Here is a 27,548-nt window from a genome sequence, read left to right on the forward strand (position 1 = left end):
TATTTGCATAATCGTAACTAAGATAGTTACACACCATACAGTGACAAATTTTGTAACTAATTTTTTTTTCCAATAAATGGCGAGCACATTATTGTACCTGTTGTCCAAATTTCTCTTCAGTATGAGCCTTAGAACTCGCTCCAGAGCCCTCTACATAGGGATACTTTAATTTTAACAATCCTGTGTGTGTGTTTACACACACACACACACACACACACACACACACACACAGGGTTGTTAAATTTCCCACCAGCCAACCGTATATATATATATATATAGGGTTGGCTGGTGGCACCTCTGTAGCCAGGTGGGCAGGAGCAGCAGTGCGTAGCACACGCTTCCCGATTACACCAGGGTTCGAGTCTGTGACCACCAAATATGGAGGATGCGGAAGGTTAGGGAATGACCACCGCATATCCCCAGCCTGGATAAAGGATGAGGGTTGGCATCAGGAAGGGCATCCGGACATAAAAATTTCATGCTGAAACAGTAAAAATGCTGACCTCATATATATATATAATGGGAAAAAAAGGCAAGGACAAAAAAAAAAAAAAAAAAAAAAAAATATATATATATATATATAAAAGCCAGCCATATATATATATATATATATGTGTATAGGGCTGGTAGAAGGCAAACTTTTGCACATATATCCTGCAACAACATCCTTCCTCAATTTAAATTTATGCCCCCTTACATGTGTAGTCTCAGCAAGAGGAAGAATTCCATTCATATTCAGCTTACTCAATCTGTTCAATGCCTTAAACACCCCAGTCAGATCACCCTATAGATGCCCAGTCTCCAGAAGCTGCAATTTTCAGAACTGAAGCCTTTCTAGGTAAAAGCACCATTCTGTTCCTTTCACCAATTTGATTGCCCTTCTGTGTACCCGATCCAGCAAATCTACATCCTTTCTAAAGTGGGGCCTCCAGACCTGTATATTCAAGTGCAGCCTAACCATGGCCTTGTACAAGGGGATAATCACATCCTTATCCCAGCTAGCAAAGTTTCTGTATATCACTGACAAAACCCCATGAACTGTTCTGACAGTATGTCTGTACTGCACAAAGAATTTCATATCTCATTGTAAGTTATCCCCAGATCTTTCTCGTTTTCCACTACCCTGAGTGCAGTACCACACAGTTGATAAAGTTACTCTGGGATTACTCCTACCCATAATATGCAGTACCTTGCATTTGCAAATTTTAAACTTCAATTGCCATTTCTCTGCCCAATGATCCATTTTCCTGGAACTTGTTGCAGTAGCACACCATGATTACTGTTGTTAACTACTCTGCAACCTTTATATCATCTGCAGACTTTGACATATTCATTAAGCCTGATATAACTTCATCAATATCATTAATAACCACTCTGCCTTCTTTCATTTAACCATCCCTTTATCCACATCAGTATCGTTTTTGCCTTTAAACATGGGTTCATCACTGGGATTCTGAGACCAAGCAAGAATGAATGCAATGGAAGCACTAGGATTCTCACACACCCAAAAAATTTCGGATACAACCTTCAGCTAGCAAGATTATGGACACCATTTTTTGGGTTGTTGTTGTTGTTTTTGATTTTTAGGAGCATTAGCAACTAAGGCCATATTGCTCCGGAGATATGCGGTGGTCATTCCCTGACCTTTCCGCATCCTCCGTATTTGGTGGTCACGGGCTCGAACCCCGGTCTAATCAAGAAGCGTGTGCTACGCACTGCTGCTCCTGCCCACCTGGCTACGGAGGCGCCCCATTTTTTGGGATGCTTAGGGAATTTTGTGCATTCACTACTTGGAACACAACCAGACAGTCACTGAGAAGTCATATGCATCCCTACTGTACAACCTAAGGGAAGTCATAAAGGAAAAGTGCTGTTTTTTCAAGACAACACACCAGTGCATAGGTCACATGCTATTGTTGCTGCTTCGAGAGATTGATTTTACAGAACTTACCCATCCCCTTAAAGGGCAGATCTGGCCCCCAGTGACTATTTCTTGTTTTGACACCTCAAGAAAAGTGTATGTGGATGCTTTTGCTGATAATAATGAACTAAAGTCTGCTTTTTCTGCATTCTCTGATGGACAGCACAAAGAATTTTATTTGTCTGGTATTTCTTCATTAACAACAAAATGGAACAAGTGTATTGAAGTTCAGTGGAGTTACTTGAACAATAAAAACATATTTTTGCCTCTATCTCATTTCTTTCATATGTAGGTAGATAATTTATTGAATGCCCCCTTGTATATGACTAACAAGCATAAAAATTTTAGCATTTAGCATTAGCAAGGGCACATGATGCAAGAAAGCAAGCTTATATAGCATCAGCCAAAAAAAAAGAACACACACCCCATTCTCATTTCATCCATCCACCTGCTCCAAATGTTTGTCTAGTTCTGGCTTGAATCTGTTTAAGCTATCAACTTCTACAACGATAGATGGAAGTTTGTTCCAGCAATCAACCACCCGCTGGCTAAAGGCTAATTTCCACACATCTGTCCTACAACTGTCTTTCCTCAATTTGAATTTGTGCTCTCTCAGGCGATTATTGTGAGTAAGAGGAAGAATCCCATCAGCATTGAGCATGCTCAAATTATTCAAGGCTTTATACACCTCAATCAGATCACCTCACTGGTGCCTAGTCTCCAGACACTGTAATTTGCAAAACTTAAGCCTTTCTTCGTTTGTTCCATTTGTTGCCCTTCTCTGTACTCGTTCCAACAGCTCTACATCCTTCTTAAAATGAGGCCTCCAGACCCGTATACAGTACTCAAGGTGTGGCCTGACCATTGCCTTATACAAGGGGATAATCCTTATCCCTGCTAGAAAACTTCCTGTATATCATTGACGAGATACCATGAGCTACTCTTGCAGACCGTCTGCACTGCTCCGAAAACTTCATATCTGCCTGCACAATTATCCCCAGGTCCCTTTCACTCTCTACCACTGTCAGTGTAGTACCACACAGTTGATACGTTACTTTGGGGTTACTGCTTCCCATATGCAGTACTTTACATTTGTCAATGTTAAACTTCAGTTGCTACCTCTCAGCCCATCTGCTCAACTTTTCTAGATCCTGTTGCAGCAGCATAGTGTCATTAACAACCCTGCCAACCTTCGTATTGTCTGCAAACTTGGACATTAAACCTGGTATGCCATCATCAATATCATTGATTGATAAATATAGAAAACAACAATGGACCCAACACTGAACCCTGGTTTTTTCTTTTTCTTTTTTTTTTTTTTTTGGTAGTTCTTGGCGCATCTGCTTCTGTGGCCATAATGCACCTCCCAAGGTTTTTCAGGTACTTTGATCCAAGCCCGAGGCGGGATTCGAACCCACGACCTTTGAGTTGCCAGGCAGGCACTTTACCCACCCGGCTAGCCTGGTCAGCCTGAACCCTGGGGAATTCCACTAATAACATTAGTCCACAAAGAACAGTATCCATTTATTACCATTCTCTGTCTTCTCCCACTCAACCATCCCTTTATCCATAGCAGCAATTTTCTTCCAATGCCACACTGCTCCAATTTGTGCAGCAGTCTTCCATGTGCAACAGTATCAAAAGCCTTTCTAAGATCCAAATATATGATATCAAAGTTATTCTTTGCATCCAGTTCCTTTGTGACTACATCATAGTATCCAATCAAATTGGTGAGACAAGACTTCCCCTTAACAAACCAATGCTGTGTCCGAGCTATAACTGAAGTCTTGTCTAGATGATCCTGCAATGCTTCTTTAACCGCTTCATGGATTATCCCGAAATATCTTGTTTTTAGTTTTAAAAGTTATTTGGAACTACACGAAATATCTCGGGATACAATAATACCTGAAGCAAACAATAATACTTCCAAATTTAGGATTGAAACGTATTTTCTCTGGCATTTACTGGCTAATTTTGCATTAGGCAGGTAAATCCTGAGTTTTCTCAGGATTTTCTTACACCTGGCAGCAAACGACTGGCTTTTGTTTTACTTATATTGTACAGCAATGTCAGAACAGTAGTGTGCATTCCTGTGCTGCCAATAAGTAAAATATAATTTGCCATCCTAAATGCAGAATACTGAACCCACGAAAATAATTCATAAAAACAATATTCAAAAATATTTCGGCGCCTTCTTGAACTGCCGCCCGTAAGTGACGCTTACCTCGCTGTCCACTTGTGGCGGCCATGTGTCAGAATGTAGTTAGTTTGCGAATCCTTGACTCTATCCATAGAGCCATGCTGCTCGCTATAACCTGGGCCTGCAGAACAGTTAGCACCCACGCGCTGCAGGTGCTGGCGGGAACCCTACCTTTGGACCTCGAAGTAGCTAAATGTGGAGTATTATATGAACTCTCCAAGGGAAGAGCCTGCACCTTCGCCAGCTTTGACTCAGATCCTACCACAAACCGTTTGGCTGAGAAAAAGGTGCAAACCTGGCAAACCAGATGGGAGAATTCCCCAAAGGGAGAAGTCACCAAACGATTCTTCCCCAACGTTGGCAAACTCTATCCAATGGCTCCAGCATGGTTCATGCCAGGACTCCACGTGACCTTCCTGCTAACAGGACATGGTGCCTTTCAGGCTAAACTTACAGCCCTGGGCATTACAGATGACCCTACTTGCTGCTGTGGAGAGCTGGAGAGCTGGAATCACCTCATGCATGAATGCCAGCTTTATGATGACCTCCGCTGCCAGCTCATCACCCGGATCACCTTTTTGCCCAGAGATAGAGAACAACACCTCCTGGATGGGAGGATTGCCTTCTCAAAGTTCGCTGAAGCCTTGTACAGAAGAAGATGGGACCTGAATGCACACTAGCCACATAATGGCTAGAAGCAAAAATGTGCATAATGCCAAAGATAACCTACCAAGCAACCATGAAGATTGACAAAAAATCTGAATGAAGATGAATAGCAGCTGTTCTGGCGGCCTGAGCCAAGCTAGCCTGGCTCTCCTTTAATACCCCTTCCTGGCACGAGGACGAGACGACCAGTCACCTCGCTCCCCTGCTACCCCACCTTTCCTTCTGGTGAGGCATGGGCATGCCTCACTGACCACCTGGGAATCTCTTCTGTGTCCCCCATACTTTTGCCTTTTCCCCCAACCTTCTTCCTCCCCTCCCCCACTCTATCTATACACGACATGAGCACCCTACACACTAAATTTAATCTAGCCCAAAAATAATCTTCGCCCAGTCTCGGCCTAATTATCCTACGCACTGCCTTACTCCTGCCATATGAATGTGTGCACACGTGATGTATGCAAACATCCAAAGTAATTACGATTGCATAGATGCGTATATATTATGTATCACTGTTGTGTATATGTGCACATAAGTTGTGTTTTTTTTTTTTTTTTTTAGGTCCTAGCTGCCGAAATCTCAGGAAATTAAGCGGAAGGACCTGCCAGAGTAAATTTTAGTCTACTGGTGTTTCCTGGTCTGCCTCCACGGGGTGAAGGTGGGGCAACGCTGGGGTCCAGCAGGGGTCCAGCGGCTAAATGACCAGATGAACAATGGTACACGACATTACACAGGTACAATACCCACACACTTTTAAACCTCTGGCATTCCCAGGAAACTGGTACACCCACAAAGAAAGCAAAACCGAGAGGGGGGAACCCCTGGTGCCGCATGACAACAAAACAATATACCTTACACCTTACTGGTTGCGGCGGGAGGTTACTGCTTGTGCATTCCACTTGATTTTTTAAATTTATTTACTATATAATGAGTAATGAAGAGTTTTTCTGTGCCTTTCTTTTAGCTCAAGCACTAATTTATTAAAAAAATCTGTATAATTTGCACACTGTTTGGCATACACAAGATAACTTGAGATAGCCCAAATGGGTTAATTACTCCCATGTATTTTCTATGAAAAAAATTAATAAAAAATACAAAAAACTATACAATGAGTATTTGCATGGTGCATACTTTTAATCTGTAAAATAAAAAAAGTCGATCCGTTACGGCACATTTTCCGGGAAAAAATGTTCCTTGAAGGGGTTAACCAGTGCCTCCATTATTTTCCCTGGAACAGAAGTTAAACTGACAGGTCTGTAATTACCTGCGTCTCCCTTTGATCCTCCTTAGTGGATTGGAGGCACCTTTGTATATTTCCAGTCCATGGGTACCTCCCCTGAGTCCAAGGAAGCTGTCATAATTATGGCTAAGGGTTTGCTTACTTCCTTTGCTGCCTTCTTTAATATAACTTAATAGATTCCATCCACTCCAGGTGCCTTTCTTATGTTTATCTTCAAAAATTTCTCCTCCACTTTACTCTCAGTTATTACAAGATTATCTAGTTTACTACCAGAGTTTAATGCACCTCTGGCATTTCCCTCCCTGAATAACTCCTCATGTGTGAATGTAGATGCAAAATATTCATTTAGTCGTTAGCTACCAGAGCAGGAACACCAACAGTTGAACCATTGATATCAAGTGGACAAAATCTGATTCATCCCCTTCCTTCTAGAGTTTACATAAGTAAAGAACTCTTTGCTGTTTTTCTTTACATCCTTTGCCAAAGATTTCTCGTAATCTGCCTTTGCCTGCCTAACCTCCATTGTGACTTGGTTACAGACCAGCTTATATCTATCATAGGCTTCTGTGTCACCTGTTACTTTATATATATCCCATGCATTTTTCTTCTCTGCCACATGTCTAATTGGTTCATCTGACATTCATTTAGGCCTAAATCTTGAACAATATTTCTTAGTTGGTATGAAAAGCTACCAGCTTCCAAGATTATTTCTTTGAATGCTTCCCATTTTGAATTTGCTGTTGGTAACATCATCAGTTGGACCCACTGTATAGAATTTAAATACTGTCTGAGACAACCGTAGTCACCTTTCTGAAACCAAAACCCTTTCCTTTACCCTTAATGGTTGTTAACTCTTTGAGTAAATCCCACTTCAACACACTGTGATCACTGCCACCTAGTGGTTCCTTTATCTGCAGATTCTTAATGCATGAAGAATCACTACTGATAATCAGATCAAGAGTATTACTCCCTCTAGTTGTCTCCCAAACATGCTGCTGTAGAAAACAATCATCCGGTAAATCCACAAAAGCCTTGCTAGTGTGTGAGTGACCAACCCACAAATTCCAGTCAATATCTGGGAAATTAAAATACCCCATTTAAGACTCTCTGATTTACTGGCCCACTTCTATTTCTCTGGACAATTGCTCATTATACTCATCAGATTCATTAGACCTATAACACACACCTACTCTCATTTTTCCTTTCTCAGTGCTTATGTCACACCAAACAGACTCAACATTGGATTGTCCACCAACATCAATTGGATGCACTTCCTTAGATTTTATGTGTTTCTTAACTAACAGCATAACTTCTCCTCCCTTCCTGTCCTGTCTATCCTTTCTGTACACATTGTACTCCCCAAATTCCAATTCTGCACTGCTTATGTGACACCACATCTCTGATATCTGAACAATATGCTTGTTAAGCGTATTACTTTTTGTTTTTAGCTAATAAATTTTAGTTTTAGTATAATATAACTAATTTAAAACTCTGTGATCGTAATGGTATAGTGTAGCATACATCCTGAATTTGATAGCATATACCATATAAAACTTGATAGCATTAGGTATAATGTAAAACTTGATAGCATAATACGTATGAATGCATTAGGAATCTATTAATTTTTTTAACTTTGTGTAATATTGTCAATTAATCAATTAAATTAATTAATTTTATTAATTTTCATTGCTAGTCAATTAAACTGCATTTAGGTTGAAATTATGCTCTAGACTAGAGCAGCAAAGCAATGGACACACGGTAGCAGGATTGCTGTGGCTCGGGGGAGAACTGAAGGCGATTCTCCTATGAAACCATAGCCTAACAAAATGTGCAACTTGTGCAATGTTTGCATATCTATCTGAAACAGGCCATGATACAGCCAATGGGGATGTGTGTGTGTGTGTGTGTGTTCGGTGCACAGAGTATAAAGAAATTAAATGTCAACTCAGCATTCTGACGGCGTTTATGAGAGTTTGTAGAGTAGGGTAGATGCCCTCAAAGAAATTAATATGGGGTCCCCATCAAGCTCTCAGCTGCCCAACTCAATGCCTGTATGCACACTTCTGCATCAGGGAATATAGTGGCAATCCTCAAGACAGAAAGCACTGGTTCCAAGCACTGGTTTTTCTGACTCTATTGTCAGAAAAATGGGAAATATATTGTGCAAGAACGATAGGTGGACTAGGACCAGGGTACGTCTGCCATGGGCAAAGTAATTGATATTGTATAGCAGATATTACCTTTTAAGGGTACAAAAGGTGATACTGTTGTACACGTTTGGTACTAATTATATTAAGGGTGGATATGAGGCCTAATGGCTGTGATGATTATACCAAACAGCTATAGAGAGAAATAGTGGGCCAGTAAATCAGAATGTCTAATAATAAGGAATTTTAACTTTCCCGATATTGACTGAAATTTGTGGGTTGATCACTAACACATGAACAACTTTTGTAGATTTCTTGGGTAACTGATTCTACAGTAGCATGATAGGCAACGAGAGGAAGGAAGACTCTTGATCTGATCATAAACAGTGATTCTTCATGCATTAAGAATTTGAAGGTAAAAGACCCACTGGGTGGCAGTGATCACAGTGCACAAATGTGGAATTTTATTAGACATAACTACTGTCAAGGGTAATGGGAAAGGATTTTGCTTTCATTTAAATTATATGCAGTGGGACCAAATGATGATGATGTTACAAACAGCAAATATGAAATGGGAAGCATTTAAGGAAGAAATCATAGAAGCTACTAGGTGTTTTATACCAACGAAGAAATACTGCTCAAAGCTTAGGTGTAAATGGATGTAAGATGGATTATTGAGACATGTGGCAGAGAAGAAAAGAGCATGAGATGCATATAAATTATCAGGTGCTACAGAAGCCTATGGTATATATAAATTAGTCTGTATTCAAGTCACAAAGGGGCTTAGGCCAGTTTAGGCAGATTACGAGACGTCTCTGGCAAAGAAGGCAAAGATGTCTATGATCATATTAACATTAGAAGGAAGGGATTGAATCACACTGGGGAAATTAATGTCAATGGGTTACCTGTTGATGACCCTGCTCAAGTGGCTGACAAATTGAATAGGTATTTTGCATCTATATTCACACACGAGGAATTCTTTATGGGAGGGAATGCCACAAGTTTATCGAACTGCAATGGGGTGCTAAATGACTTTGTGATAACTGAAAGGAAAGGGGAAGGGAAATTGAACATAAAAATTCTGCCTAGGGTTGGATGGAATCTATCAAATTATAGTAAAGGAGGTGGCAAAGGAGGAAAGAAAACCTGTAGCCATAATTATGAGAGCACCTTAGGATGAAGGGGAGGTACCTATCTACTGGAGATGTGCGAATGTATCTCTAATTCATAAAGGGGGATTAAAAAAGTGACATGACATGAGTAATTTTGACCTGTTAGCTGGCGTCTCCGTAGCCAGGTGGGAAGGAGCAGCAGTGCGTAGCATAAGCTTCTTGATTAGACCGGGGTTCGAGCCCGTCACCACCAAATACGGAGGATGCAGAAAGGTCAGGGAATGACCACCACATATCCTGGAGCAATATGGCCTTAGTTGCTAATGCTCCTAAAAACCAAATAACAAATAACAAACAGACCTGTTAGCTTAACATCTGTTCTAGGGAAAATAATGGAGTCACTGGTTAAAGAAGTAATGCAGATATCAAAGACTTGGATTTCAGGGAGGCTTTTAATACTCTTGCACTTAAAACACTGCTGCACAAACTGGAACAATATGGCATTAAGGGAAGTTACTGCTATTAGGGATGGTTAAGTGAAAGAAGACAGAGAGAGTGGTTATCGATGGATACTGTTCTTCATGGACTAATGCTATCAGTGGAGTTCCCCAGGGTTCAGTGCTGGGTCCTTTGTTGTTTTCAATATTTATTAATGATATTGATGAAGGTATATCAGGCTTAATGTCTAAGTTTGTAGATGATACAGTGGTTGGCAGGGTGGTTAACAACAGTAATGATGGTCCATTGCAATAAGATCTAGAAAAATTAGACTGGCATTTGAAGTTTAAACTTCGACATTAACCATATGCAAGGTACTGCATATGGGTAGCAGTAATCCCAAAGTAACTTATCAACTGTGTGGTACTACACTCAGGGTAGTGGAAAATAATAAAAAAAAGACATGGGGTGTTTATTGGGCAGTCAGATATAAAATTCTCAGAGCAGTGCTGACATTCTGTCAGGTCAGCTTATGGGATTTTGTCAATGATACACAGAAATTTTGCTAGCAGGGATTAGGAGGTGATTATCCTCTTGTACAAGGGTCATGGTTAGTCTGCAACTAACCATGACCCTTGTACACAGGTCTGGAGGCCTCATTTTAGGAAGGATGTAGATCTGCTAAAATGAGTGCAGAGAAGGGCATTGAGAACAAAAGGGTGCCTTTATCTAGAAAGGCTTCAGTTCTGTAAATTGCAGCATCTAGAGATTAGGCACCTGCAGGGAGATCTGATTGAGATGTTTAGGACCTTGAATGGATTGAGTAAGCTAAATGTTAATTCCATCCTTCCACTTGCTGAGACTACACACATGAAGGGAGGGCATATATTCAAGTTGAGAAAAGAATGGTTGCACGATAGGTGTGTGGGTTTGCCTTCAGCTAGTGGGTGGTTGATTTTGGAACAGGCTTCCATCTATTGTTGTGGAAGTGGATAGTTTGAATAAATTCAAGGAAAACTAGATAAATTCTTGGAGGGTATGGTGGGTGAAATGTGTGGGTTTTTTTTGGTTGATGCTATATAAGATTGTTTTATTGCATCATTTGCCACTACTTCCACCATTGTTTCAAATACAGAAAGAAAGAAAAGGAATAAATTTATTATCTACACTGACATTTATGTTTGGTGGGGGGATATATCAATCTAAATTACTTCTTTAGAGTAGAGTGGGAAATGCTGTCCCAACCAAATTCCAAAAAAAAAAAAAAAAAAAAAAAAAATAGCTGTAGTTTTGTGGAAGTTAGTTGTAATAGCAGCTTCCATGAGGAAACTGTTAGAACCCCTGAAACATTAGTGAAGGTAATCAATTTCTTCTTTCTTTCTCTGTTAAGATAATGAATTTCATTAGCCACCGGAAACAGTGATTATTTTATTAGAGTTGTATATTTGTAATGGGTTAGATGACAGAGAATAGCTACTTACAATTGATAAGTTTATCCTCTGGTACTTCTGAACAATGTATCCAACAATAATTCCCACCAAATAGCTTCCTAGGTGGCAGTACGGTTTGATGTATATAACAGAGGTGTAATCCAGCAACAGACTATGCAAGAAAATGTAAATGAACATAATGAAACAAGTATAGCTCAAATAGTGCATTATATTCCAATTCAAACACTTACTAAACATAAACTTCTAAGCAATGATGCCCAAATGAAACATTACAGAATGAAAATCATCTCACCTATTCTTTTTTTGGGGTTTTAAACACATTTTTCACAAAAAGACCTAGTCTATTGCATTAAGGTATGTACCAGTGATACATACCTTCCACTGTATGACTGCAAGATGGAGGCCTCCTCAACAAGTCATATCAAGGGTAATGGACCGTAATTTGCCATGCTGTTCCACTGCAGGTTGGCAGATTGACTGCATTTAGCAGTTTCAATCCACATTTAGCAGTTTGAAGGGGCTTGAATCCCAGTCTACTCAAAGGGTGTGTGTGCTAAAGACAGGATATAATGCTATCCTGTCTGGCCTCAGCACAAACCTTAAACAATCCAATCCTTAAACAATCCAATCTGATAGGTGGAATAGGACCAGGGTATGTCTGCCAGGGGCAAAGGTTGATGACGTTGTAGAGCGGATATCATCTTTTAAGGGCACAAAAGGTGATATAGTTGTACACGTTGGCACTAATGATATTAAGAGTAGGAGACTGGCGGAATTACTGATGAAATTTCATCAGGTAAGAGTAGGAGACTGGCGGAATTTCATCAGGTCACTGATGAAAAAAACCCTGAATTAGGGTTGAATTTGAAAGTGTCTGCAATTCTGCCCAGACATGATAGGAGGGAGTATATGATGAGAGCCTTGTTGATCAATTCGCCCTGGAAAGATTGTGCAAGGCTCAAGGGGTAGAATTTTTTTCAGCCTGGTCTGTACTTGTTAACAGGAGAGACTGCTTCTACATGGATGGGATACACTTAAATAGAAAGGGTGCAAGAATATTTGCCGATGCTATCGAAGCAGTGTTAGGTGGGTCAGAAAACTGCTAGCTTGAGGGGATACAAGGACTAATAAATTAACAGTAGCCACTGGCAGAGGTGAAAGTGATTCTTGCACTGCTTCTATTGGAATGAGCAGAAGCCTGGAAAACAAGATGCAGGATATTTCAGAGACTGCTGTGAGTCATTGCAGTACTGGTAAACACATGGATTGTGTTAGAGTAGCTAAGAATAGGAACAGGTGCATGTATACTTGTGTGTACACCAATGCTAGGAGTTTGGTAAATAAATTTGATGAATTTCAGGTATTGCTCAAAACATCAAAGGCAGATATTGTTGGGATATCAGAGACGTGGTGTCGCACAGATATAAGGAATGCGGAACTGGAATTTGGGGAATACAATGTGTATAGAAAGGATAGACAGGTCAGGAGTGGAGGAGGGGTTATGCTATTAGTTAAGAAACACATAAAATCCAAGGAAGTTAAGCCAGTCGACATCGATGGACGGGGCAATGTCGAGTCAGTTTGGTGTGACATAAGCATAGGGAAATCAAAATTGAGAGTAGGAGTGTGCTATAGGCCTAATGACTCTGATGAGTATAATAAGATATTGTACAGGGAAATGGAGTGGGCCAGTAAATCAGAGAGTCTTATAATGGGGAATTTTAATTTCCCAGATATTGACTGGAATTTGTGGGTTGGTCACTCACACACTAGCCAGGCTTTTGTGGATTTATTGGATGATTGTTTTCTACATCAGCATGTTCGTGAGGCAACAAGAGGGAGCAATACTCTTGATCTGATTATCAGTAGTGATTCTTCATGCATTAAGAATCTGCAGATAAATGAACCACTAGGTTGCAGTGATCACAGTGTGTTGAAGTGGGATTTACTCAAGGAGGTAATTACCATCAGAGGTAAAGGGAAGGGTTTTTGTTTTCGTAAAGGCGACTATGATGGTCTGAGACAGTATTTAAATTCTATACAGTGGGACCAACTGATGATGTTACCAACAGCAAACTCAAAATGGGACGCATTCAAGGAACTAATCTTGGAAGCTACCAGGCTTTACATACCAACTAAGAAATATTTTTCAAGGTTTAGGCCTGGTTGTCAGATGAACTAATGAGACATGTGGCAGAGAAGAAAAATGCATGGAATACATACAAATTAATGGGCGACATGGAAGCCTATGATAGATATAAGTTGGTCTGTAACCAAGTCACAAAGGAGATTAGGCAGGCAAAGGCAGATTACGAAAAATCTTTGGCAAAGGATGCAAAGAAAAACAGAAAAGAGTTCTTTACCTATTTAAACTCAAGAAGGAAAGGGATGAATCAGATTGGTCCACTGGATATTGATGGTTCAACAGTTGAGGATCCTGCTCAGGTGGCTAACAATCTAAACGAGTATTTTGCATCTACATTCACGCATGAGGAGTTATTCAGGAACGAGAATGACGTAGGTAAAGTAGACATTGGCAGTTAGCTAGATGATTTTGTAATAACTGAGAGGAAAGTGGAGGAGAGATTGTTGAGGATAAACATAAAAAAGGCACCTGGGGTGGATGGGATCTATCCAGTTATATTAAAGGAGGCAGCAAAGGAAGTAAGCAAACCCCTAGCCATAATTATGAGAGCTTCTTTGGACTCAGGGGAGGTACCCATAGACTGGAGATGTGCAAATGTAACCCCAATTCACAAAGGAGGATCAAAGGCTGACACAAGTAATTATAGACCTGTTAGTTTAACTTCTGTTCCAGGAAAATTAATGGAGGCACTGGTTAAAGAAGCACTGCAGGATCATCTAGACAAGAATTCAGTTATAGCTCAGACGCAGCATGGTTTTGTTAAGGGCAGGTCTTGCCTGACCAATTTGATTGGATACTATAATGTAGTCACAAAAGAACTGGATGCAGGGAATAACTTTGATATTATATATTTGGATCTTAGAAAGGCTTTTGATACTGTTGAACATGGAAGACTGCTGCACAAATTGGAACAGTGTGGCATTGGAGGCAAATTGCTGCTATGGATAAGGGGATGGTTGAGTGGCAGAAGACAGAGAGTGGTAATCAATGGACACTGCTCAACGTGGACTAATGTTATTAGTGGAGTTCCTCAGGATTCAGTGTTGGGTCCGTTGTTGTTTTCGGTGTTTATGAATGTTATTGATGATGGTATATCAAGTTTAATGTCCAAGTTTGCAGATGATACAAAGGTTGGCAGGGTTGTTAAGGACACTACTGATGCTATGCTGCTGCAATAGGATCTGGAAAGGTTGAACAGATGGGCTGAGAGGTGGCCAATGAAGTTTAACATTGACAAATGTAAAGTACTACATATGGGAAACAGTAACCCCAGAGCAACGTATCAACTCTGCGGTACTACACTGACAGTGGTGGAGAATGAAAAGGACCTGGGGGTAATTGTGCAGGCAGATATGAAGTTCTCTGAGCAGTGCAGACGAGCTGCAAGAGTAGCTCATGGTGTCTTGTCAATGATATACAGGAATTTTTCTAGCAGGGATAAGGAGGTGATTATTCCCTTGTATAAGGCAATGGTTAGGCCACATCTTGAGTATTGTATACAGGTCTGGAAGCCTCATTTCAAGAAGGATGTAGAGTTGCTGGAACGGGTACAGAGAAGGGCAACAAGATTAGTGAATGGAACAAAGGGTTGCTCTTACGAAGAAAGGCTTAAGTTTTGCAAATTACAGAGTCTGGAGACTAGGCACCGGCGAGGTGATCTGATAGAGGTGTATAAGGCTTTGAATGGTTTGAGCATGCTCAATGCCAATGGGATTCTTCCTCTTGCTCAGAATAATCACCTCAGAGGGCATAAATTCAAATTGAGGAATGTCAGATAGATGTGCGGAAATTTGCCTTTGGCCAGCGGGTGGTTGGTTGGTGGAACCGACTTCCATCATTTGTTGTTGAAGTTGATAGCCTAAACAAATTTAAGGCTCAACTGGACAGGTATTTCAAACGAACAGAGGGGTGAAATGGGAGTGGTGTGTTTTTTTTTTTTTTTTTTTGGCTGATGCTGAATAAGCTTGCTTTCTTGCATCATATGCCTCTACTAATGCTAATCCACCCTGAGTCAATACATCACTTCAGCCTGAGAGATGTGACTATTTGTAATGTAATGAAGTGGGTAATTCCAAATAGCAATTAAAGAGCTAAGTAAATTTGGTTGTGATTCTCAAAATTTCAGTGGAATGTCAGTTTAATCAGTTTACATCCTAGCTTTATGCTTTAATCAAGATATTACTTTGCTAACAGAGTAGTATCTTACTTGAAAACACTTGAAATCTAAATGAGAATATCTTTAATTCAAAATGCACTAGCGATTTCATACAAAGAAAGTCAGTTTTTTTCTTTTTCAGTTAGTGGATAATTTATCAAGGAATTCACACTCCTTTTTCAGTTAGTAAATAATTTATCAAGGAATTCAATAAACAATTTTAATGCAGTAAACAATTTTAAGAAAATGAAGCAGGAGAATATCTCTGCGATAAGCTCTTTCAGATTAGATTTTATATAAAGATCAGAATTTTCCATAGAAACATCAACTTACCTACCAATTCAGTATGGAGCCAACTGTGCAAATAGTAATTTATTTTGGTAATATAGGAAACAATTTGTTTTATGATGCCCACATACCATTAAAATTTAAAACAAAATTTTTTTTGAGGTATAATAAACAACAATTTATATGCTCCAATTAGCTAGAAAGTGATAACTGCCATGTTTTTCATGAGTATGTCTTTAAATTTCATAATCACTTTACAATTAAAGTCTTTAAATGTTAAATTCTAATATATTTAAAAACTTACTCAAAATTTTTAACCACTGCTAACAGTGTAGGGGGAAAGTCATACAAAACAGTAAGTACACCTGTAGCAACTGAACTCAACAAGAGCAGCAAAATGCCGGTACACAGCCCTATAATAGGAAATCTGAAAGAGAAAAAAGTTTTAAAAATCTGCTGACTAAACATGATATATATATATTTATTAAAAACAGTATGCCTTTGTTATTTTAGTGATGCCTTCCTGAAGCGAAAACACACTTTGTTTAATGAAGTGCAGTTAGAAAAATTAATCTGTTCAGTATTTAAAGAATTTCTGAAAAGGAATTCAATTCCTGTGGCAGCTTTTCAGAAATTCTTTAAAAGGTATACATCGTTTTTTTGTTTATTTATTTTTCCTGCCAATTTCCAGCTCATATTTAATCCCTTAATCTAATATGCTAATATGCATATTAGCATTAGCATTAGTAGAGGCGACAGCGCCTCCGTAGCCAGGTGGGCAGAAGCAGCAGTGCGTAGCACAAGCTTCTTGATTAGACCAGGATTCGAGCCCGTGCCCACCAAATACAGAGGAGGCAAAAAGGTCAGGGAATGACCACCGCATATCCCCGGAGCAATATGGCCTTAGTGGCTTAAATGCTCCTAAAAGCCAAATAACCATAACAATAACAATTAGTAGAGGCATATGATGCAAGAAACCAAGCTTATGCAGCATCAGCAAAAAAAAAAACAAAAAAACTTCCACTTCACCCCTCCATTCGTTCGAAATACCTGTCCAGCTGAGCCTTAAATTTATTTAGGCTATCAACTTCCACAAGGGATGGAAGTCTGTTCCACTAACCAAATACCTGCTGGCTAAAGGCAAATTTCCACACATCTATCCTACATCTGTCTTTCCTAAATTTGAATTTATGCAATCTCAGGTGATTATTCTGAGCAAGGGGCAGAATCCCATCAGCATTGGGCGCCTCTGTAGCCAGGTGGGAAGGAGCAGCAGTGCATAGCACACGCTTCTTGATTAGACCGGAGTTCGAGCCCGTCACCACCAAATATGGAGGATGCGGAAAGATCAGGGAATGCCCACCGCATATCCCGGAGCAATATGGCCTTAGTTGCTAATACTCCTAAAAAAAAAACCAAATAACAAATAACAAAAATAACAAACCATCAAACCATTCAAGGCTTTATACAGCTCTATCAGATCACCTCGCCGGTGCCTAGACTCCAGACACTGTAATTTGCAAATCTTAAGCGTTTCTTCGTAAGAGCAACAAATTGTTCCATTCACTAATCTTGTTGCCCTTCTCTGTATTCGTTCCAGCAGCTCTACATCCTTCTTGAAATGAGGCCTCCAGACCTGTATACAGTACTCAAGGTGTGGCCTGACCATTGCCTTATACAAGGGAATAATCACCTCCTTATCCCTGCTAGAAAAATTCCTATATATCATTGACAAGACACCATGAGCTACTCTTGCAGCCCATCTGCACTGCTCAGAGAACTTCATATCTGCCTGCACAATTACCCTCAGGTCCTTTTCATTTTCTAGCACTGTCAGTGTAGTACCACAGAGTTGATACGTTGCTCTGGGGTTGCTGTTTCCCATATGTAGTACTTTACATTTGTCAATGTTAAACTTCATTTGCCACCTCTCAGCCCATCTGCTCAACCTTTTCCGATCCTGTTGCAGCAACATAGCGTCAGTAGTGTCCTTAACAACCGTGCCAACCTTTGTATCGTCTGCAAACTTGGACATTAAGCTTGATATACCATCATCAATATTATTTATAAATACAGAAAACAATAATGGACCCAACACTGAAACCTGAGGGACTCCACTAATAACATTAGTCCATGATGAGTAGGGTCCATTGATTACCACTCTCTCTCTCTGTCTTCTCCTCCTCAACCACCCTTTTGTCCATTAGCATTAGCATTAGTAGAGGCATTTGATGCAAGAAAGCAAGCTTATGCAGCATCAGCCAAAAAAAAAAAAAAAAAACCCACTTCCACTTCACCCCTCTGTTCGTTCAAAATACCTGTCCAGCTGAGCCTTAAACTTATTTAGGCTATCAACCTCCACCACAAGGGATGGCAGTCTGTTCCACCAACCAACCACCCGCTGGCTAAAGGCAAATTTCCGCACGTCTATCCTACATCTGTCTTTCCTCAATTTGAATTTATGCCCTCTCAGGTGATTTTTCTGAGCTAGAGGAAGAATCCCATCAGCATTGAGCATGCTTAAACCATTCAAGGCTTTATACACCTCTATCAGATCACCTCGCTGGTGCCTAGTCTCCAGACACTGTAATTTGCAAAACTTAAGCCTTTCTTCGTAAGAGCACCCCTTTGTTCCATTCACTAATCTTGTTGCCCTTCTCTGTACTCGTTCCAGCAGCTCTACATCCTTCTTGAAATGAGGCCTCCAGACCTGTATACAGTACTCTAGGTGTGGCCTGACCATTGCCTTGTACAATGGAATAATCACCTCCTTATCCCTGCTGGAAAAATTCCTGTATATCATTGACAATACTCCATGAGCTACTCTTGCAGCCCGTCTGCACTGCTCAGAGAACTTCATATCTGCCTGCACAATCACCCCCAAGTCCCTTTCATTCTCTACCACTGTCAGTGTAGTACCACAGAGTTGATACGTTGCTCTGGGGTTGCTGTTTCCCATGTGTAGTACTTTACATTTGTCAATGTTAAACTTCATTTGCCACCTCTCAGCCCATCTGCTCAACCTTTCCAGATCCTGTTGCAGCAGTGTAGTGTCAGTAGTGTCCTTGACAACCCTGCCAACCTTTGTATCATCTGCAAACTTGGACATTAAGCTTGATATACCATCATCAATATCATTTATAAATACAGAAAACAATAATGGACCCAACACTGAGCCCTGAGGGACTCCACTAATAACATTAGTCCACGATGAGCAGTGTCCATTGATTACCACTCTCTGTCTTCTCCCACTCAGCCACCCCTTTATCCATAGCAGCAATTTGCCTCCAATGTCACACTGCTCCAATTTGTGTAGCAGTCTTCCATGTGCAACAGTATCAAAAGCCTTTCTAAGATCCAAGTATATAATATCAAAGTTATTCCCTGCATCCAGTTCTTTTGTGACTGCATCATAGTATCCAATCAAGTTGGTCAGGCAAGACTTCCCCTTAACAAAACCATGCTGTGTCTGAGCTATAACTGAAGTCTTGTCTAAATGATCCTGCAGTGCTTCTTTAACCAGTGCCTCCATTAATTTTCCTGGAACAGAGGTTAAGCTCACAGGTCTATAGTTACTTGTGTCAGCCTTTGATCCTCCTTTGTGAATTGGGGTCACATTTGCACATTTCCAGTCTATGGGTACCTCCCCTGAGTCCAAGGAAGCTCTCATAATTATGGCTAAGGGTTTGCTTACTTCCTTTGCTGCCTCCTTTAATATAACTGGATAGATCCCATCCACCCCGGGTGCCTTTCTTGTGTTTATCTTCAACAGTTTCTCCTCCACTTTACTCCCAGTTATTTCAAGATTCTGTAGCTTACTGCTAGAGTTGAATACACCTCTGGCATTCCCCTTGCTGAATAACTGCTCATGTGTGAATGTCGATGCAAAATATTCATTTAGTTTGTTAGCTACCTGAGCAGGATCATCAACACTTGACCCATCAATATCAAGTGGACCAATCTGATTCATCCCCTTCCTTCTAGAGTTTACATAAGTAAAGAACTCTTTGCTGTTTTTCTTTGCATCCCTTGCCAAGGATTTCTCGTAATCTGCCTTCGCCTGCCTAACCTCCTTTGTAACTTGGTTGCATATCAACTTGTATCTATCATAGGCTTCTGTGTCATGTGTTAATTTGTAAGAATCCCATGCATTTTTCTTCTCTGCCATATGCCTCATTAGTTCATCTGACATCCATTTTGGCCTAAACCTTGAACAATATTTCTTAGTTGGTATGTAAAGCCTATTAGCTTCCAAGATACGTTCTTTGAATGCTTCCCATTTTGAATTTGCTGTTGGTAACATCATCAGTTGGTCCCACTATATAGAATTTAAATACTGTCTCAGTCCATCGTAGTCGCCTTTACGGAAGCAATAACCCTTCCCTTTACCCCTAATGGTAGTTACCTCTTTCAGTAAATCCCACTTCAGCACACTGTGATCACTGCCACCTAGTGGTTCATTTATCTGCAGATTCTTAATGCATGAAGAATCACTGCTGATAATCAAATCAAGAGTATTACTCCCTCTAGTTGCCTCCTGAACATGCTGATGTAGAAAACAATCATCCAATAAATCCACAAAAGCCCTGCTAGTGTGTGAGTAACCAGCCCCCAAATTCCAGTCAATATCTGGGAAATTAAAATCTCCCATTATAAGACTCTCTGATTTACTAGCCCACTCTATTTCCCTGTACAGTTCCTTATTATACTCATCAGAGTCATTAGGCCTATAGCACACTCCTACTCTCAATTTTGATCTCCCAATGCTTATGTCACACCAAACTGACTCAACACTGCACTGTCCAGCGATGTCGACCGGCTTCACTTCCTTGGTTTTTATGTGTTTCTTAACTAATAGCATAACACCTCCCTCCTTCCTATCCTGTCTATCCTTTCTGTAGACGTTGTACTCCCCAAATTGCAGTTCTGCATCCCTTATATCTGTGTGACACCACGTCTCTGATATCCCAACAATATCTGCCTTTGATGTTTTGAGCAATACCTCAAATTCATCAAATTTATTTACTAAACTCCTAACATTGGTGTACACGCAAGTATACCTGCACCTGTTTCTATTCTTAGCTACCCTAACCCAACCCATGTGTTTATTTGTACCGCAATGGCTCCCAGCAGTCTCTGAAATACCATGCATCTTGTTTTTCAGGCTTCTGCTCATTCTAATAGAAGCAGTGCAAGAATCTCTTTCACCTCTGCCAGTGGCTACTGTCAATCTATTGGTCTTTGTCTCCCCCCAAGCTAGCAGTTTTGCGACCCACCTAACACTGCCTCGATAGCATCAGCAAATATTCTTGCACCCTTTCTATTTAAGTGTATCCCATCCCTGTAGAAGCAATCTCTCCTGTTAACAAGTACAGTCAAGGCTGAAAAAAATTCTATAGCAGCCATTTGCCTCCAGTGCCACACTGCTCCAATTTGTGCAGCAGTCTTCCATGTGCAACAGTATCAAAAGCCCTTCTAAGATCCAAGTATATAATATCAAAATTATTCCCTGCATCCAGTTCTTTTGTGACTGCATCATAGTATCCAATCAGATTAGTCAGGCAAGACTTCCCCTTAACGAAACCATGCTGTGTCCGAGCTATAACTGAAGTCTTGCATAGATGATCCTGCATTGCTTCTTTAACCAGTGTCTCCATTAATTTTCCTGGAACAGAAGTTAAACTCACAGGTCTATAATTACTTGTGTCAGCCTTTGATCCTCCTTTGTGAATTGGGGTCACATTTGCACATCTCCAGTCTATGGGTACCTCCCCTGAGTCCAAGGAAGCTCTCATAATTATGGTTAATAAGGGTTTGCTTACTTCCTTTGCTGCCTCCTTTAATATAACTGGATAGATCCCATCCACCTCAGGTGCCTTTCTTGTGTTTATCTTCAACAATTTCTAATCCACTTTACTCTCAGTTATTTCAAGATTCTCTAGCTTACTGTCAGAGTTGAATACACCTCTGGCATTCCCCTTGCTGAATAACTCCTCATGTGTGAATGTCGATGCAGAATATTCATTTAGTTTGTTAGCTACCTGAGCAGGATCATCAACAGTTGACCCATCGATATCAAGTGGACCAATCTGATTCATCTCCTTCCGTCTAGAGTTTATATAAGTAAAGAACTCTTTGCTGTTTTTCTTTGCATCCCTTGCCAAAGATTTCTCATAATCTGCCTTCACCTGCCTAACCTCCTTTGTAATTTGGTTACAGATCAACTTATATCTATCATAGGCTTGTGTGTCACGTGTTAATTTATATGTATCCCATGCATTTTTCTTCTCTGCCATATGTCTCATTAGTTCATCTAACATCCATTTAGGCCTAAACCTTGAACAATATTTCTTAGTTGGTATGTAAAGCCTAGTAGCTTCCAAGATAAGTTCTTTGAATGTTTCCCATTTTGAATTTGCTATTGGTAACATCATCAGTTGGTTCCATTGTATAGAATTTAAATACTATCTCAGACCATCGTAGTTGCCTTTACGAAAGCAATGAGGTAACTACCCCGATGGTAGTTACCTCTTTGAGTAAATCCCTCTTCAGCACACTATGATCACTGCCACCTAGTGGTTCCATTATCTGCAGATTCTTAATGCATGAAGAATTACTACTGATAATCAAATCAACAGTATTACTCCCTCTAGTTGCCTCCCAAACATGCTGATGTAGAAAACAATCATCCAATAAATCCACAAAAGTCTTGCTAGTGTGTGAGGGACCAACCAACAAATTCCAGTCAATATCTGGGAAATTAAAAATCCCCCATTATAAGACTCTCTGATTTAATGGCCCACTCTATTTCCCCGTGCAGTTTCTTATTATACTCATCAGAGTCATTAGACCTATAGCACACTCCTACTCTCAATTTTGATCTCCCAATGCTTATGTCACACCAAACTGACTCGACACTGCACTGTCCTGCAATGTCGACTGCCTTCACTTCCTTGGATTTTATGTGTTTCTTAACTAATAGCATAACTGCTCCTCCTTTCCTATCCTGTCTATCCTTTCTGTAGACGTTGTACTCCCCAAATTACAGTTCTGCATTCCTTATATCCGTTTGACACCACGTCTATGATATCCCAACAATATCTGCCTTTGATGTTTTGAGCAATACCTCAAATTCATCAAATTTATTTAACAAACTCCTAGCATTGGTGTACACACAAGTATACATGCACCTGTTCCTATTCTTAGCTACCCTAACACAATCCATGTGTTTACCTGTACTGCAATGACTCACAGCAGTCTCTGAAATATCCTGCATCTTGTTTTCCAGGCTTCTGCTCATTCCAATAGAAGCAGTGCAAGAATCACTTTCACCTCTGCCAGTGGCTACTGTTAATTTATTAGTCCTTGTATCCCCTCAAGCTAGCAGTTTTCTGACCCACCTAACACTGCTTCGATAGCATCGGCAAATATTCTTGCACCCTTTCTATTTAAGTGTATCCCATCCATGTAGAAGCAGTCTCTCCTGTTAACAAGTACAGACCAGGCTGAAAAAAATTCTACCCCTTGAGCCTTGCATAATCTTTCCAGGGTGAATTGATCAACAAGGCTCTCATCATATACTCCCTCCTATCATGTCTGGGCAGAATTGCAGACACTTTCAAATTCAACCCTAATTCAGGGTTTTTTTCATCAGTGATCTGTACTTGTTAAGTAATTCTGCCGATCTTCTACTCTTAATATCATCAGTGCCAACGTGTACAACTATATCACCTTTTGTCCCCTTAAAAGATGATATCCGCTCTACAACGTCATCACCCTTTGCCTCTGGCATACCCTGGTCCTGTTCCACCTATCCTTTTTACAAAGCATGTTCCCCGTTTCCCTGACAATAGAGCCACCAACAACTACTAGTTCCTGTGGGACCAGCGCATTCTGCCTTGGGGGTTGCCGCTGTGTTATGTGATGACCAAGTGCAAGCTCTGGCATTGATGTGGGCAGCTGAGAGCTTGATGGGCCCCCTCAATTTAAATCCTTCAAGGGCATCCACGCTATCCTTCAAGCTCTCATATAGGCCCATAACAACGCTGAGTTGTCGCCTGATTTCGTTACACTTCTTGCATTGCGCGTGCACACAAAGACATCCCCCATGGCAATATCATGTCTGTGCCTGATTGCTCCACAAACATCATGCAAGCAGTGCATTTTAAAAGGCTGTGATTCAGAGGGCAACTGCCACCCTCAGTTCTCCTCTGAGCCACATCATTCCCATTAGCTTGAGCCTTTTGCTTTGCTGCTCTGGTCTGAGTCATGATTTCGATTTAATTTCAATAAAATTTCAATTTCAGTACAAAATTATAACCCTAAACTTGTATGCCAACACAGTTATAATGCTATATATATTTTTCAGTATCAAGTATTATCTTCGAGTTCCGTTTATATAACTTCCGTATCCAGTTATGTATTAATTAATTATGTTACGTTTGTAATCTAAGTTGTTATATGTATTTAATTAAAAGTACAATTTAATTGACAACGAAGGTTAACAAAATTAATAGATTTTACTGATTAATTGACAGTATTATATCATATACTATACTATACTATACTATACTATACTATACTAATGCTATCTAATTCGGGATATAACGTTGTATCCTATAACAATGGCGGCAATTCCTTTTCAATTCCTGTGGCAGCTTTTCAGAAATTCTTTAAAATGTATACATCATTTTTTTGTTTATTTATTTTTCCTGCCAATCTCCCACTCATATTTATCATGAACCTTCATCATAATCCCTTTCTTTACAGGGGTGCATTTATGGATATGCATATGAGGTACTAGATGGAAGCTCCCCATTAGATGGGACCACCAGGAAATGGTTCAGTGGCCCATCACTTGGGAGTGGGCCACTGAACCATTAGGGAGCTCACTAACTGACTTTGTGCCTCAAATCAGCTTAAATCCTTCCCTGTTTCTTAAAGTCAATTGTTTTTTGCAGTGTAAGATGGAGAGGGAAAAAACAAATTATCTTTATGTGAATATATTTAACACTAAAATAAAGTTTCTACATAATTTCAACATGAAATATACAAACAGAAATTGCTTATCAAAATGTAAGGCACCTGCATGGAGACCAGATTTTGATGTTTAATGGTTTGAATGAATTGAGTAAGCTAAATGCTGATGGCATCCTCACTCTTGCTCAGGCAACATAAGGGAGCATAAATTTAAAATGAGAAAGGATAGTTACAGTTATAGACATATGGAAATTTGCTTCCACTCAGCAGGTAGCTGATTGTTGGAATAAACTTCCAGCTGGTGTTGTGGAAGAGGACAGTTTGATAAATTTAAGCAAGAAGTAGACAAATTAATAGAGGGAATGGACAGCTGGTGTGGGAAGTATTTTTTTTTTTTTGCTGATGCTGTATAAGATTGTTTCCTTGTATCATTTGCCACTATTAAATACTATAAAATTCTAAAATGAAAATAATTACACTAGAGAGCAAAAAATTACTGGAGAAGAAAGTACAGGAACTCCCTGACTTACGTAAGGGTTGTGTTCAGCAGAACGCTACGCAAGTCGTATTTTACATGTCAGAATTTTCCCCCATGCTTGTGCAGCACTCACAACTGTACTCACTGAATTGATTGAATCAAAAAAGAAATGTTCGATGAACATGTAAATAGAATTATTTATTGTATTTATTCAATTTTTTATCTCATGTGCAGGAAAACTTACAAAAGTGTGCAATTTAAAAAAATTTCAAAATTATAAAATTACAAAAAAAAGAGGAGACAGGCATAACGGCAGCAAGTTTTACCTCTCGAGCATTGTTGCCAGAATCGACGTCTTCAGCTGATAAGTACGCCGTTGCAGAGGTTTAGAAGGGGTCGGCCGCTCAACCTTATAAAAGAACATATTAATAGATGACTGGACAATGGCTTTTTTCTTTTCATCATAGTTTTTTTGTAGCAAGCAAGCATATTATCCCTCTTTTAACTTTTAAGAATCATTCACTGTCAGGATCCATCTTCTCAAACCTCACCATTTCCAGTGCAATTTCACAAAATGCCATTACCATCTCTCTGGTGATGAAGCATCTTGGCTCCTCATTTGGTTCATATTGAGCTTTGTCAACATTTTCTTCTTTCATTATTGCTGCCTGCAAGTCAATAAGTTCTTTGTTAGATAATTCCTTCTCTTCTTCCTCTATTAACTCCTCCACATCTTTGGCAACAACCTCCAAATGAAGTAACTCTACAACCTTTTTAATGTTATCTGTAACCTCTTCATATGATTTGTCTTTTTCAGACCCTTCGAAGCCTTTTACATGCCGTGGGCATATTTTCTTCCATGCACCATTTAAAAGACCTTTAGTAATTTCTGCCCAGCCTTATTAATGTTTAATATGGCATGGTAAATATCGTAAGATTTCCAAAAGTCTCTTAACGTAAAATTTTTCTCACCGTCTACTGCAGACAATGCCCGAGCAAATGTTGTGTGTAAATAGTATGCTTTTAAATTTGAAATAACACACTGATCCTGATCGTGTTTGGCGGTAGAAATATGGCTCTCACGTTTGAATTGAAATCATCTAGATGCGTAGGATGTCAAGGAGCATTATCTAATAGAAACAAAAATCTTGAAAGGAATGTCATTGTCTTTACAATAATTTTCAACCTTGGGAATGAAGCAGCATTTAAACCAATCCTCTAAGAGAGATATTGTTATCCATGCTCTCTGGTTCAATCGGACATGCGCAATTGAACGAGGATTTCCAGAATGGTACAGAAGCAGTGGTTTTAAACTGTAATATCCCACTTCTTTAGCCCCCAAGCAGAGTGTGGCCCTATCTTTTGATGCCTTAAAACTTGGCATTCTATTTTCCTCTTTCGCATATGTGGAAACCAGCGTGATGCTTGAACATATTAAACCACCCGTTGCTTGTCACGAACTTGAGTTGGGGTTTGCCGTACTTATCCTTAATATCTTTATAAATACTTGTTGCTTTTGCTTGAATGGCCATTGGACTCAGGGGCACTCGCTTCTGAATCTGATTTTCCAGCTGTTCCAGCTAACAATAGTTAACAGCTGTTCCATCTTCAATATAGCACCTGAAAGCTATTTTGTGATAACTGTTGATCTTAAGTGTGTTGATCCTTTGACATGTTCTTTTATATGCACACTGTCCTTTAATTCACTGTTGAAGCAGCGAGACCTAATTCCATGCAATAGATGATAAACTCTGTCCTGCTTCGTACCTCTTAAATCATTTTCATTTCTAAATCAATTTTGTTTCATTTCCTGGCACTACCACCACTTGCACTTTTTGTTGGTCACTTTTCCTTCATCATTGTAATACATAAATAGGAATGAAGAGAAATGTCTGAAAATTTGTTTTTTATATGATTGAAGATTTCAGTGAAGGGGAACACATTTCACCATGATAGCGTAAAATTCCACACAATTTCAGTTCTTGCGATTATCGCAAATGCAATAAGATCGAGTTTACTACCCGTTTATAATTAGATGCACTAACTGAAAAGCCCAATAAACTGGAAAGTGCAAATTTTTTTTTGTTTTTTGGTCATGACCTCCAGAAACAAGCTTTAGAAAAATATCACAAAGGCATTCAAAATTGATTCTTATAACAGAACATATGATAACGATGAAAGTGTAGTGCAATTTCCAATATAAAAATGACCTTTTAGAGAGATAAATAGTTTAGTATTATAGCGAAATTTTCAACTTCCAAGGACTTGGAACGAATTACAAGAAAAAAAGAAAAAAAGAACAATGTGTTATTTGGGTTCACATTACGATA

At 39.7% G+C, this 27,548-nt stretch overlaps 1 protein-coding gene across 1 annotated transcript in view; it reads right to left on the minus strand.

The window, feature by feature from the left end:
- The window catches only part of LOC150083005 (nose resistant to fluoxetine protein 6-like), a 167,613-nt gene that overhangs the window by 37,311 nt on the left and 102,754 nt on the right, over positions 1–27,548 (minus strand). Inside the window, exons 8-9 of the mRNA XM_090378350.1 lie at positions 16,066–16,188; positions 11,203–11,323 (exon numbers count right to left, since the gene is read on the minus strand). Of these exons, the coding sequence (XP_090234476.1) occupies positions 11,203–11,323; positions 16,066–16,188 (244 nt within the window). The remainder of the gene's footprint in view (positions 1–11,202; positions 11,324–16,065; positions 16,189–27,548) is intronic.

This window comes from Mastigoproctus giganteus, chromosome 7 (genome assembly GCF_048544385.1).
Source record: "Mastigoproctus giganteus isolate SK-2022 chromosome 7, ASM4854438v1, whole genome shotgun sequence".
Taxonomy (NCBI): Eukaryota; Metazoa; Arthropoda; class Arachnida; order Uropygi; family Thelyphonidae; genus Mastigoproctus; species Mastigoproctus giganteus.